The sequence below is a fragment of the Hoplias malabaricus genome, chromosome 1, assembly GCF_029633855.1.
Source record: "Hoplias malabaricus isolate fHopMal1 chromosome 1, fHopMal1.hap1, whole genome shotgun sequence".
In the NCBI taxonomy this organism is placed as follows: domain Eukaryota; kingdom Metazoa; phylum Chordata; class Actinopteri; order Characiformes; family Erythrinidae; genus Hoplias; species Hoplias malabaricus.
In genome coordinates, this window is record NC_089800.1 from 59625959 (window position 1) to 59639420 (window position 13462).

General features: G+C 39.9%; 1 protein-coding gene across 7 annotated transcripts in view; it reads right to left on the minus strand.

Moving 5' to 3' along the window:
* syne1b (spectrin repeat containing, nuclear envelope 1b) overlaps positions 1-13462 on the minus strand; it is an 86134-nt gene that overhangs the window by 11534 nt on the left and 61138 nt on the right. For 6 of the 7 annotated variants that reach the window (XM_066668932.1, XM_066668891.1, XM_066668899.1 and 3 more), the window contains exons 97-126: positions 13324-13424; positions 13076-13223; positions 12820-12954; positions 12553-12720; positions 12094-12303; positions 11889-11990; positions 11687-11806; positions 11031-11231; positions 10768-10941; positions 10503-10634; positions 8426-8622; positions 8188-8320; positions 7527-7709; positions 7165-7314; positions 6840-7016; positions 6143-6298; positions 5169-5324; positions 4893-5063; positions 4618-4751; positions 4236-4440; positions 3932-4114; positions 3700-3846; positions 3448-3602; positions 3131-3278; positions 2923-3017; positions 2575-2809; positions 2159-2353; positions 1859-1984; positions 1056-1211; positions 123-281 (exon numbers count right to left, since the gene is read on the minus strand). In XM_066668932.1, coding sequence (XP_066525029.1) covers positions 123-281; positions 1056-1211; positions 1859-1984; positions 2159-2353; positions 2575-2809; positions 2923-3017; positions 3131-3278; positions 3448-3602; positions 3700-3846; positions 3932-4114; positions 4236-4440; positions 4618-4751; positions 4893-5063; positions 5169-5324; positions 6143-6298; positions 6840-7016; positions 7165-7314; positions 7527-7709; positions 8188-8320; positions 8426-8622; positions 10503-10634; positions 10768-10941; positions 11031-11231; positions 11687-11806; positions 11889-11990; positions 12094-12303; positions 12553-12720; positions 12820-12954; positions 13076-13223; positions 13324-13424 — 4752 coding nt within the window. Of the gene's footprint in view, positions 1-122; positions 282-387; positions 405-1055; positions 1212-1858; positions 1985-2158; positions 2354-2574; positions 2810-2922; positions 3018-3130; positions 3279-3447; positions 3603-3699; positions 3847-3931; positions 4115-4235; positions 4441-4617; positions 4752-4892; positions 5064-5168; positions 5325-6142; positions 6299-6839; positions 7017-7164; positions 7315-7526; positions 7710-8187; positions 8321-8425; positions 8623-10502; positions 10635-10767; positions 10942-11030; positions 11232-11686; positions 11807-11888; positions 11991-12093; positions 12304-12552; positions 12721-12819; positions 12955-13075; positions 13224-13323; positions 13425-13462 lie in introns of those variants that run through there. The other variant, XM_066668924.1, reaches the window with a different exon arrangement.

Consider the following 13462-nt stretch of genomic DNA (forward strand, 5'->3'; position numbering starts at 1 on the left):
AGACAGTTACAGTCTGTTTAAAATCTGTGAATGTCATTCTTTTAGCTGCATTAGTGCTAATTTTGCTACTAGGAAACAACTGCTATTTTCAGTAAACCTGACAAAAGATTCATTTAGCCTACCTTTCTGAGTTTCTCAATCATCTCTTCGATGCTGATGTCTCCGTTTTGGGAGACCTTGCTCTCCATGTGAGTAAGCCACTCACATATCTCTTTGTATTTCTCATTAAAGATGGCCCACTCATTCAGCTTCTCACTCACCTGCTGCCTGCGCAGAGACAACTGCACAGAGACGCAAACATAAAGCCATAACAGTCAGTGAAAAATAATCAAACAAAATACAGTCAGAATTTATGTAATAAGAGTAAAATCTGTAGAGGACAATTACCTTAGCTTACAGTTTTCTCTGTGATATGAAAACTTGCAAACATCCTGTGGGTTATAGTCTCACGCACCGGATGCAACTGACAGGAAAGCCTTGTCTGTTTCGTGAGTTTCAGTCTCAGAACTAATAACTCTGCACGACCATTTAAATGCTTCTAATCTTCACTTCCACAGAACTTATACATTTGGTGGCTATATTCTTCATATTCAGTATTTTGTTAAGAAATACACAGCTCAGCAGCATGGATAAACAGATATCAAATATTGTGCAAGAGCACCACCAAATGACAACTAAGATACTGCAAGACTGTCATTGATAAAATGTTGATAAAATATAACTAAGTAACACTTATGCCATTGTCATGTGAACTCTCAAAAATGTCTAGAAAGTCAGGTCCAGACATTTTGAAAAGTAACCTTTTCACACATGCAGTGTACAGCTGGAGTCAGGCACATCTTACCAAAGGAAATTTCCTTGGTTTAGGCATGAGGTGGCACCTGCATGGTGCGTGCAGTAGGCATGGCATGAATTCACTGTGAATTTTCAAGAAAATGACCTGCCCTATTCATACACGGGCTAATTTTGGCATTAACTGGACTTAATACTATATGGGGCTGGCAGAATTCAGTACAAGCCTTGGTAATGTCTGGTATAAATTTCTGTTGCTGTACCTGGTGGCAAATCTCCTCCCACTGGCGATGCAGCAGTTCAATACGCTCCTGCAGCACAGACAGGTCTTCAGGGCTGATGTAGCTGGAGAGAGACTCTCTCAACACTGTCAGATGAGCTAAATCCTCTGTCCAGCCATCAAATGTGTCCTCCAAGTCCTGCATTAAATATGTATTAATTTAAATGCATCAAGTATTTGCAAAGAATAGGTTTGGCTTTTTTTGTTTCTTTGTCACTGCGAATGTCAGTGTAATTACATGCTTGAATCATATATTAAAGCACATGCAGCCTGTTCACTGCATACAATGTCAATGTAATTTCAGGTTGTGCCTAACTAAATTTACATCTAAATTATTACAATAATATGCTTGTTCAATTTTGGATTGCAAAAACACAAAATACTCCTAGAGATTCCACTACACCTAAAGAGGACAAACACTTCTGCTTAGGGACAAGACAAAAATCACAAATATGATGCCTCAGGCTTGAAAAATCAAGATTCCACATAAATACATCACTTAACTTGAACAAAATACATCAAATGTAAACACACACACACACACACACACACACACACACACACAAGATGGCAACAGGCAAAAAATCTCTATGGATGATGAAGGTTAAAATAAGCTATTTATATAACAGCTATAATATAACTAATATGACATATATTTAATAGGATTTTAAGCTGTAATCATATTAATTAAATATTGTAAAAAAAATTACCAAAACTTTATTATGTTAACTAGTAGTATATTCACAGTATTCCATGAAGACTCCTTAATATATTTTGGTGTATTACCTTGCATCTCATCTGTTCAGCCTGCAGTTCCTCATGATGATCTGGTAATGGCTGAGAAAGTTGACGCTTAAAGGACCGCAGTTTCTCTAGAGATCCACCAATGCCTTCTTCACACTTCTCCCAATCCTATAAATAATTAGTCAGGTTTATTTTAGCCTCTTTCTGTTTTATGATGATGGAAATTACACAGTGATCATGAAATAGTTTACAGCATCATAAAATATATTACACCCAATATTTATCTCACAACAGTGTAATAGCATGAGAATAAGCAGAAAACTATTAGAACAAGCGCTGTACCCTAAGTAGGACAGCCAGCTCTCTCTTCTGCTCCTCCAGGCAAATATTAGCATGTCTCCAGCGTTCCTGGATACCGAGCAGCTCATCCTGCAGTGAAGCCTCGGCCCGTGTATCTGCAGAGAGCAGCAACTGCCTCCCAGCCTCCACTGTTAAGATATAACTGCCCTGCTGCCTCTGCAGCAGTTTCTCCTTCAACTACAGGAAAATTTTATAGACAAACAGTCAGCAGGGGGCGCCAATTCAAGAAATGACAACAATATGCATTTTTACAGCAGAGCATCTTCTAGACCTAGCAGTGAACTAGTCTAACGTACTCATATTTAGCAAACACTAGAATCTTATTAATGCAGCTTTCTGAAGCCTCCAACCATTACAGGGTAAGATAGTGTTTGCTAAATAAACAATTATCTGATTACCTGAACAGCATCCAGCATGACTCTAGCCTGCTGCAAAGGGACATGAGCTCCAGGCTGTAGAGCCTCTGTCTGATGTGAGACTTCCGCAAGCCATTTCCGTAACTTCTCCACCATCTCTCTGTAGCGTTGCCACTGGCGGATAAGGCTGTCTATGATACCTCTCCGTTGCTGTGCCCGTCTCACAACCCCCTGCCACTGATTGCTCAGCAGTGCCAATTTCAACTTGAATTCATCTCTGGAGTATAAGTGCAAGAAATATCATACATCACAAAGCAAAGCAAAACACAGGTACATCTGAACACTGCTATAAACATCAAGCTTGATCAGAATGCCTTTATGAATAAATACCTGTCATCCACTTGTCCTTGCTCAAGCATGTGTTGTCCATCAGTGATGATAGAGTGAAGAATCTGCTGCCTGCTGAACATCTCTGCCTGGAATAGCTACCGTGTGAAATATGTGCAAACTCAGAAAATCAGAGCACAGTCCAAAGTAGGGAGTCATATTTCTCAGAAATAACAAATTAGGCTATTAGCTTGGCTTTATGCTGATGTACCTCATGAGCTCGCTGCTGCTCCATTAAGCTTTGGAAGTTTCCAGAGATCTCCACAGCCAGTTTCTCCTCTGTTTGCACCAGAAATTCCATCCATGTCTCACACTTCTCCAGAAATGTCTGCTGTTGCAGTAGGGTGGCCTGCAGCTTACTGTAAAAATATGTTTGGTGAAACGGTCATGAAAACAGTAGCATTAACTAGGAGATGTAATCCAATTTTACAATCCTAAAAAACTAATCATGCAACCTCTTAAAGATAACCGTACAATAATAACAATAAAAACAATATGCTAGATTACAGACTGATAATTCAGCCAAACCTGAATCTCTCAGTGGTTTGGGCTGATGTAGTGGCCCAGCTCCTGTTTAGATTCTGCATGCGTTTGATCTCTGAGTCATTGAGTGGCAGTCTGTAGCCCAGCTCATTCAGACGCTCCAAATCCGGAGCCATGCTGCTGAACTTCAGCATTAGTCTCTGTACAAACACAAGCAAATACAGTTAATAAATTAAGCATTACTTCTGGATCATTAAATATCAGTGGTCTCCGGTATTAAGGCAATAATTACAGTACCTTTAGGTCTTCCATACGTTCTTGGATGATTGACAGGTCAGAGGAGCCATTGGGATCCTGACCCTTCAGAGTGTCTTCAGCCTCAACTATCCACTTGCACAGATTGTCCAGTTGCTCATTGAAAGTCTCATAGTCCTGAACTCCTGCCTGTGAGTAAAGAAATAAAGAGAGTTTACAAAAAGTACATTCCACAGTATCTTTATGATACTTTCATAAGCATTCAAGGTCTTACCTGAAGAGCCACCTGCTGTCGGCTGAGTGTCTGCTCCATGGAGCTTAGACGCTGGGAGAGAGACAGGTGATCCGACTGAATAGATGCTGCAGCTGAGGTGTCTACCTGCTGTTTCAGCTGCTCGCCCAGCTCCAGTAGAACTTGCAGAGAGGCCTGCACTGGGGCCTTTGAACGCAGCAACTCCTAATGGGAGCAATCAATGGGTTCAGAATATTAAACAATTTAACTCTATAAAATTGTATTTATTAATTGCAAAGCGATTAAAAGAGAAGAGAAAGCAATAGATTAGTTGTGTTGGACATACACTACAATCCTGAATCCAGGTGGACACATCCTCCTCTGAGATGTCCTTCCTGTTGGCAGTTTTTAGCAGCTGTTCTGCTCTCTCCTCGAGGTTCAAGATGTTGCTGCTGCTCTGCACATACAGATCCTTATAACTCTGCCACAGCTGCAGCAAAGCTTTACTGCACTTCAGTCGCTCTGCTATCTCCTCCAACAGGCTGTTCCACCTGACACACACATAGACACAATTTTCTATTTGCCTTTATATTTGTAAATATGCTTAGAGCAACTGATGCTTTCAAACTGTCAACATTGTAAATAGTAACAATGTGATATGCATTATACATTCCACTGCTCTGAATTAAAAATACACACTCGTATCTGACTAGTCTGCTGTTCCATACCTGGCATTGATGTCTTTAAGAGCATTGTTAAGGGAGTCAGACACAGATGGGTGGCACTCCTCTAGCAGTTGGTGTGTGATTGCTCCAAACTTTCTCAGACTGCTCTCCTGTTTCTCCAGCTGCTCTTGCAGATTCTAACACAGATGACAGAAACCACAGTGCATTTTTCATGGCATAAAAATAGTACAAATTATCAGCATTGGTGGAAGTAACTAGGTAAGCCAGAACCAAAATGGGGTAGAACATAGAGTGCATTGTAATTCTGTGGCATATACCTGTAGACTGTCCACCTGAAGCTGAGCTGCCTCTAGAGATCCAGTAAGAAGGCGAAAGCGGGACACAGAATATCTCCCCTCTGTTAGGAAACCATTAATCTCCTCAGCTGCTAGCCTGTACTGACTCCATTGATCCAGTGCTGATCTAAGGCTGATTTTTATCTGTCCTATCTGTGAAATAAACAAGCTAGTTTTATTATACACATACAAAATATATATTGTCAAAGCCCATGAATAATAGAATCTAAAGACCAGTTTCTTAGAAAAACAATGTACCAAGTGGTCAAGGTTAGCCCAGGTGTAGTTTAGTGCTTGAAGAGTTTCCATGACAACAGCACAGGCCTCATCCGTCTTGTTTTGGACAAGAGCACAGGCTTGCTCTTCTACTCGTTCCACCTCCTTCTCTTTCTCCTTCACCACCTCTTCCATTTCCTTGGTGCATTAAGAGAGAAAGAGAGAAAGAGAGAGAGAGAGAGAGAGAGAGAGAGAGAGAGAGAGAGAGAGAGAGAGAGAGAGAGAGAAAAAGAGAGAGAGAGAGAGAGAGAGAATATAAGATACATGCAATGACACATACTGGGGTCACATATAAGTCAACAAAAACAGTCACGATTCGGCCAGTGGAATCCTGATTGATATTTGCCTCCTTCTACACATCATGCCAAAATAGCAGACTTATGGTCCTTTTCCTGTGGTAATAGGCAGTTCTTGGCCAAAAGGTACCAGACTCTCCCTAGTATCAGATCTGAGTAGTCAATCAGAGCCAGAGCCGATTACAAGACATCTGTTTACAGATAAAGTCCCACCCTTCAGGAAAAAGGGCCAATCAGCTTACTGGTTATTCCACAAACAAAGTTGGGTTGCAGAAACCGTGGGGCTAGCAGAGAAATGGGGAAATGCTAGCAATATCAAGTGCCACTATGAGACAAGTTATAAGGCACTTCACTTTAATATGAGTTTATAATTATTTTTCCAAAAGCATTGTTTTATTTTATTGATATATAAAAAGAATATTTGTTAAAACTGACAATAAGAATTGCGGAAATATACTGAATTGTAATTGCATTTGTAATTTGATTTGTATAAAAATGTTGATTTAACTACTAATCTATTTCATTACCCAGGATATGGCACTGTATTATAATGTAAGTTACACATGTTCGGCACCTTCGCTTGACGAAATTTTCTCTAATTGGACCTTACTGAATTTTTATTACATACCCTGACTCATGACAATGAAAATTCCTTCCTACCTGGCAATCTTTGAGAGCATTTTGCACTGAGGAGACATCCTCAATCCTGTGTTTCCTTTTGAGTCTGTCCTCCTGGGCACAAAGCCAGGTCTTCAGGCTTTGCACATTGCTCTCATATTCCAGCCAGGACTCCAGTAAGCCCTCCAGATACTGGACCTGGACAACCACCAGAAACAAGTCATTGAGTATAACTAAAGCTACAGACATAAAAACCTTATTTAAAATGTAACTCCCTCCTATAAAAAAATAACACCAAGTGGATGTACAGGCTGAAAATTACAACAATATTTCTGAACAAGCAATCAAAATCATAAAAGAAAACTAAATGTATTACATTTTCAAACAAGAAAAGAATTAGATTTACTTATAAATAATGTCAATATGTATCAGCCATGCAGGTGGATTGGCGACTCGAAAGTGTCCGTAGGTGTGAGTGTGTGAGTGAATGTGTGTGTGTGTGTCTGTGTTGCCCTGGGAAGGACTGGCGTCCCCTCCAGGGTGTATTCCTGCCAGGGTGTATTCCCGCCCAATGATTCCAGGTTGGCTCTGGACCCCCCGCGACCCTAAATTGGATAAGCGGTTACAGATAATGGATGGATGGATGGATGGATGTATCAGCCATTAAGAGATGTAATTGATAACATCAAAAAAAAATTATACAATTATTTTCAGACAAGTAAAGGAATAAAAGTCTTGCTTTTTCTGTGATATGAGCCTGCAGTATTTGCCAGCGGCGATTCATGGCGCCTAGTCTCTCTGCAAAGTCTGTCTTATCGCTCCTCTTGCTCTCCACATCCTGCCCACTTATTTGCAGCACTGACTGGTTCACAAAGTCCACAGTCAGCTGCTTACAGTTCACATCCACACGGAATCCCTGTAAACAGAAGGGGAGACAATTATTCATTACAGTAATGTCATGATTGAGAACTGAGTGATGCTTAGAACAACATATCAGGCATAGACTTTAAAATTTAGCTTAATCAAAATTACATGCACTGTCTTAAGGGTGAGGGTGAACATACCTTGTACCGATGCAGGTACTCCTGGATGACCTTCGACCCCACTGCTCCTTTAAGATTTTCCTCATCCTCCTCAATCACCTTCTCCATCAGAGAGATCCAGTTTACCAGCTCAGTGATCGCATGGCGGGAGGCCAGCTTGTCCATTTGTGACTAGGACAAGAAGCAAATACAAATCCCCAGTTAGTACAGGTTAGTACCGGGAGACAGAGGGAGAAACCCGGAAAACTTAATGTTACTTAATGCCATAGTAAGGCCTCAGTGAAACCTGACAGCTGAGATGAACCTAAGGAATGGTAATAATCCTATTTGGCAGGGCAGATTAGCCAGTTTAACAAGTGACATACGGCACTGTTGCCCAGTACCTGGTGGAGTTTCTCCTGCACAATAGGAATATGGGTGATGAGCTCAGCCCACTGGGCCTCAACACGGGCCAGCTCGGACCTGAGGATGCCAGTGTCTGCTTTTTTCAGCCTCAGCAGTGTATTCCCTTCATTCAATACTGAGGCCTTCAAACTGGAGTGAGCCTCAACCTCTTTACTAAACTCCTGCAGGAAGAGAAAAAAACGCATGTAATGCATATACAACAAAATGTCAATATCACAGGTCTTTAATCCTGCACAGTTTCCCTGAACAAACACAGCTAATCAATGGCATTAATGATTATAAATCTCTTCATGGCTCAAGTGTGTCGAGGCAGAAACTAAATGAAACAGTGCCATCCACAGAACAGTATTAAAGAAGTACATCATTTATTTTAAAATTAGATTTTATATTAGCATAATCAATTTAATTTTATCCTTCAGAATCATAAACATTTTGGGGTAATGTGCCTTTACATTGTAAACAAAAGGTCTGGTCTTATAGGCAGTTCTGTATTGAGCCTCATTTATAAGAATTGTCTTTGGCTAAAACTTATCTCTTCAGTTTCTCCCTTATCTCAAATTCCAACATTTTATACCAGCATTATTTTATATTAAAATCTTCTACAATCCTGTTTAGATATGGTAATTGTCTATTACTAACCAGGAAAGCTGAGAGGTGGTCTCTAACTGTCTCCACATCTGCAGGGACCGTCACTGACTGAGTGCTCCAGAACTCCAGGCGTTCTAAAGCCTCCTGCAGCCACTGGTTCAGTTCAGCAGATTCACTTTGATACCTGATTACAAACATAATTATCAATTATACTTCTGTAATATCAGCTTTAATATAACTTATGTTTTTCATCAAACCCAGAATAATGAATTCTTTCTCAGATCTTGACCTGGTCCAGTGTTTAAGGATAGACTCTAGCCGCTGCAGTTCTTTGTTGACCTTGGTGCTGTTGCTGAGCCAGTGCTCTCCGAGCAGAGTGAGTTGGTTCTCCAAACTGTGACAGGCCACAGACAGCAACAGACGTTTGCCCTCTTCCAACACCTGATACAGCTTGTGCTGGTGTTCTGTTAAGATGGACTTCAAGCCCTGGGTTAAGAGCAGATAAAATCTCCACAAATTATAATTAAAGATACAGAAACTTATCTCTTTCATTTAAATCTTAACATTTCATGGTCAAGGAATTATCAGTGCCACTGTTGCATTAATGTTTTCATAGAATATAAAATATTACTCCAGTAAAAGTAGAAGTCCTATTTGTAGATCTTCGCTTGAGTAAAACTATAGAAAGTAACATTTCCATGTCGTATTATGGCTCTAATATCCAATTTTAGTTTTTGTAACAAGACTCCTGCTTAACACGTTGTGAGGTCGCTGTCTCCTGAGTATTAAGACCAATTAATGCTTCTGTGTAACTTGTCGCATCTGTAGTCAGACGAACATGATTCAAGTTAAAGAAGTCCAGAAATATTAACTCCTCTACACTACACCTAAATAGTGCACTTTAAAGTTTCATAAAACTTTAACAGATACAAGTTTACAATTTTCAAATTTATTGAAGTATCATCAACTTCTATCTCTAAATCAGTAGCTGAACATTATAACACCAGTTACATTAACATCAATGTTCAAACATTCAAAAATACAGAAAATTGCCCTACTGATTAAATTGTGCTTCCGTTTCTCACTTTTCAATCTGTGCAAAACTGAGCAAAGACAGGTGCAACGGCATAGGAGTGAGTTTGATATTGGGGGGGCTCAAGCCCGGAGCTAGTAAAAACTAACATTATAAACCAGACTCTGATGGTGAATAGTAGGCCAGTTAAGCTGAAGATAGGAACAGTTTTATATTTGAACAGGCACCTTAACGAAGGCTGAAAGAAGACCCACAGTGTTTGACTCCCTGCCAAATTGCGTTAATCTCTGTGGCACATTTTCAAAATAAAAGTTTGCGAATACATGCATATTTTAGTTCCAGGCAACCTACATTTTTCTGGTCTCCTATCTAATGTTTAGTATGTTTAAGGGCTATTAATGTATTGACTGTTAGTGGATGCTTTTTACTGAGTAAGCTTAATAGGAAAAAAGAAAATTATTAAAAACAGGCTCATTAATAAAGAAATGCTCGTTTCTTCAGATTCCTTACTCCACCTACAATAACTACACGCACCACTAATGGGGCACGCCCAACACTTTGAGAAACGCTGCCCTAGTGCAATTTATTTTTACAACACTGTATTGAATTGGATTGTATTTATGCTCTCTGTTTGCTCCCTGTTGTACAACCTGTTCCTTGAACAGACTACGATTTTGTTTTTCAGACTTTTTGCCTGATACTCATTTTTGTCTTTTGGACTTGTTTATCTGTCTGTACTGACTTTTGGGTTTTGGAATATTTCTTCTGATTTTGACCTCGCTTCACATACTGTATTTAATAAATCTTCAACTGACTCTCATCCTCGGTGAGTGATTTGTGACATCTACAGATGCGTGAACAGTATATATGAATGAATAGTAGTTACTGATGACTCAAATACTAAAGAGTACAAATCATTTTGTTAATTCATAATGGTTCTAAGAACTCAAAGCAATTACTTACACTCTCAAATTCACACTTTTGGTAAATAAAATTCTGCGTTTTGTATTATTAATTTTAGGCAGAGGAATATTTTCTCTTGTTTTTGCATGGCTACTGTGTTCGTTCATCTCCTACCATCTCTGCTGTGCGGATGAGGGACATTTGATCAAACATGCTACAAAGTTATTGACACATAAACCAAAAGGCAGATTTTCAAAGTCACCCAAAATTGAAATACTTCAGTAAAGTACAGATACACAAAAAAAGTACTTATGTACAGTAACAAATAACATTTACTCCCAAATTACATTTACACTAAAAAGTAAGGTAGGATTACTAGGAGCAGCATGAGCACCACACTTGGCTATGTATAATGTGCAGAGGAGGTTACCTGATAAAGCTGTATTCTCTCGGTCAGCCTCTCCTCCGTTTCCTCCAACAAGGGGACTGAAGGCATGTTCCCCTCTACTGCCTCTAAATGCCTGTACAGACATTGGTAGTCCAGCATCAAATGGCTCCATGTCTTGATTAAAAACAAAACAAAACAATATACCTCAGACATATGAGGATGAAGAAAAAAGCAATGCCGAATAATATGATTAACATATTCATTGAATTTGGTCTATTTGTTATCATTTTTACAGCTTGTTACTGACCTCCAGGATATATTCGAGCTCTACTCCCCTCTTATGAGCCTGCTTTAGAACACTCTGTGCTTGGGCCAGAGTCTCCTCTAGAGCTTGACTCTCTTGTGGCACTGCAAAGGCACTAATTTTCTTATAGAAAGTCTCAGTCAGGACCATGTGCCACTCCAACCCTTGGAAGAATTCCTGGAAATTTCAAATGCCAGATAAATTCTTTAAATCATCCTATATATTACACAAAATGTAACAATTGAATATCTTTTCACACAACTTACTTTATGTTTGTCTAAAAGACCCTGGACATCTTCAACTGAGTTGGCAATCATCTTCTGGTCAGCAGCCATCTTGTCTTGAGCAGTATCTACCAGATCCACCAGGTCTTGTAGAGCTCGCTCATATTGGCTTTTCAGCGCCATGTTCTGGTTCAGCCCACTACGACGTGAGCCCACGGTCATTGCTAGTTCCTCATAGGTGTCCTGTGCAATACATTTCATATAAGAATAATGCTACAAAAACACATTATACATAGTGAATATGGTCATGAAATATGGCCAGTGAGTGCATGAAGCAGTGTTAACATTGTCATGGTGATAGTGTTACTGCTTGTGTGTGGACCAATGATGTTAGTCACAATTTTCATCAAAAAAGTGTTTGAAACCTTCTGTTATTTTTATGACAATATTTGATAGATTCAAGGCCTCAGTCAGTGAAACATGGATGCTGGAGAAATTTTAAATCATGGCTCGAATTGAAAATAATTTAATGTTTGGTTCCTTTGAACAATTTGCCATCCAATGCCAAATTTACAGCAAAAAATGTTTTGCAAGGTAATCATATTTCATATATATTACATTCATAGTAGTTACTGTAAAATGTACAGTCCTTTACATGGAGCTTTATGAATGACTGAAAGCCAAGAGTGAACATCCACCTGAAGCTTCAGTAGTTCATTGGTAGAAATCTGATCCAGCTGCAACTCTGCTCCTCTGGATTTTAAATCTGTGATTTTCTGCTCAAATTCTCGAAGGGTTTCCTCAGCTTCAGCAATTGTCTATCAGCAACACAGATCAGGTAAGCAACTTGTCATGATAAATATTCTTGATTCTGTGTAAATGAACAGTAATGTTCTTTACCTCCATCTGTTTTGTGGCTGGCCTGTCCAGGATTCCTGCTAGCTTCTGTAAAATCTGGAATTTGCTCTCACTGAGAGCAGAGAAGATACACTGCAACTCACCCTGTGAAGGACAAAACAGATAATGCTACATGCGCTAAAGCACTTTGGCTCTTACAGACAGAAAGCGCAGTTATTTACTTATTCCTCAGATAAGTTTTCTTTACCTGAAAGGCAGTGAGTTCATGCATCCTGCTTCTCATTGTGTCACAACGACGCTCCACTGCAGAGTCGAGGGTTCCTAGTCTCCGAGACAGACAGTCAAGTGTGTCTTCCATCAGAGCCTGCTCTCCTTCCTGCAGCCCAGTGGTGCACCCCAGCAGCCCTCGGCTGTGGCTCACCACTTCTGTCACCTCCACCACATCTTTCCCTAAGGCCTGTGGCGAATTAAGTAACAAACTTCTGTGAGAAACCCAGATTATATTTCGACATCAACAGAGTAGATTACAGAGTAGAAACCCGCTAAGCCAATAGGTTCCAATAATATTCAGAGGCATGCTTTGAATTTTTACGCAAGAAAACAATATCCGAAATGTAACTACTATGTTAACTACCTTGATGCTAATATAGCACTTAAAACGCTATTTGCAGACCATACTAAAACCAGAAAAAAGAAAATCACTGACCTCATGGTTGAAGAGCTGTGTCTCTGCGTTCTCTGTCAGAAGCACCGGTCCAGAGAACAGGGTGTTCTCTACGTTGTCTAGCCAAGATGAGGTGGCTGTGACTGCTGAATATAGCTGTTGCTCCATCTGAAAGCCTTGCCCTTTTGCTGAGCTTGCTGGCTGCATGACCTACAAAAAGAAATATTACAGTAGTGATGCTATTCTTAAAACACGGGTAATTACAGATCAAAGTACAAGTGTTACAAATACCACAGCAAGTGATATTACCTCAGTATTAACATCCTCCACAGACTGACTGAAGCCACTGTATAATGACTTTAGTGTGGACTTGTCCTGGACTTGGGCATCTCCTTGGTAGACTGGAGCTGGGGAGGTGTTCAATCTGGCAGTCCTGGAATAAACCTGGTACAAAACAGTGCCAATCAGTATTATTCATGCATTGTTGCTGTGTGATAAAATGGCAAAATTTCTAGGTTTAAACTAGTTTTCTTTAATGATAAAATAACCAGTAAGGTCATAGTACTGGTTGCTTGGTGTCTTGCTCTAATGTGCTCTGCAGAAGCTTTAGTTTGTTGGTCATGTCTTTTCTCAGACTTTCCCATCTCTGCCTCCTCTGTCCCTTTACTGCCAGGCTCTCCTGTTCAGGCTCTGGAACGAGTGCTTCCTTAACACTGAACAGAGTGTATGAAGGATGTTAATGATATGGAGAATGATGTTCATGACACACTGAAGAAACACAAAGGTCAATTTCATGATTTAAAAGAAGGACACCTGGCACTGATTGGTGAAGCCTGCTGGGTGAGGATCTCTTCTCCTCGACTAGCCACAGATTTCAACAGCTTCTTCTGCTCAGCCAGCTGCTCCTCAAGTTCCTTATTACAAAATGGAGTGAATCTTTTTTTTTTAATTA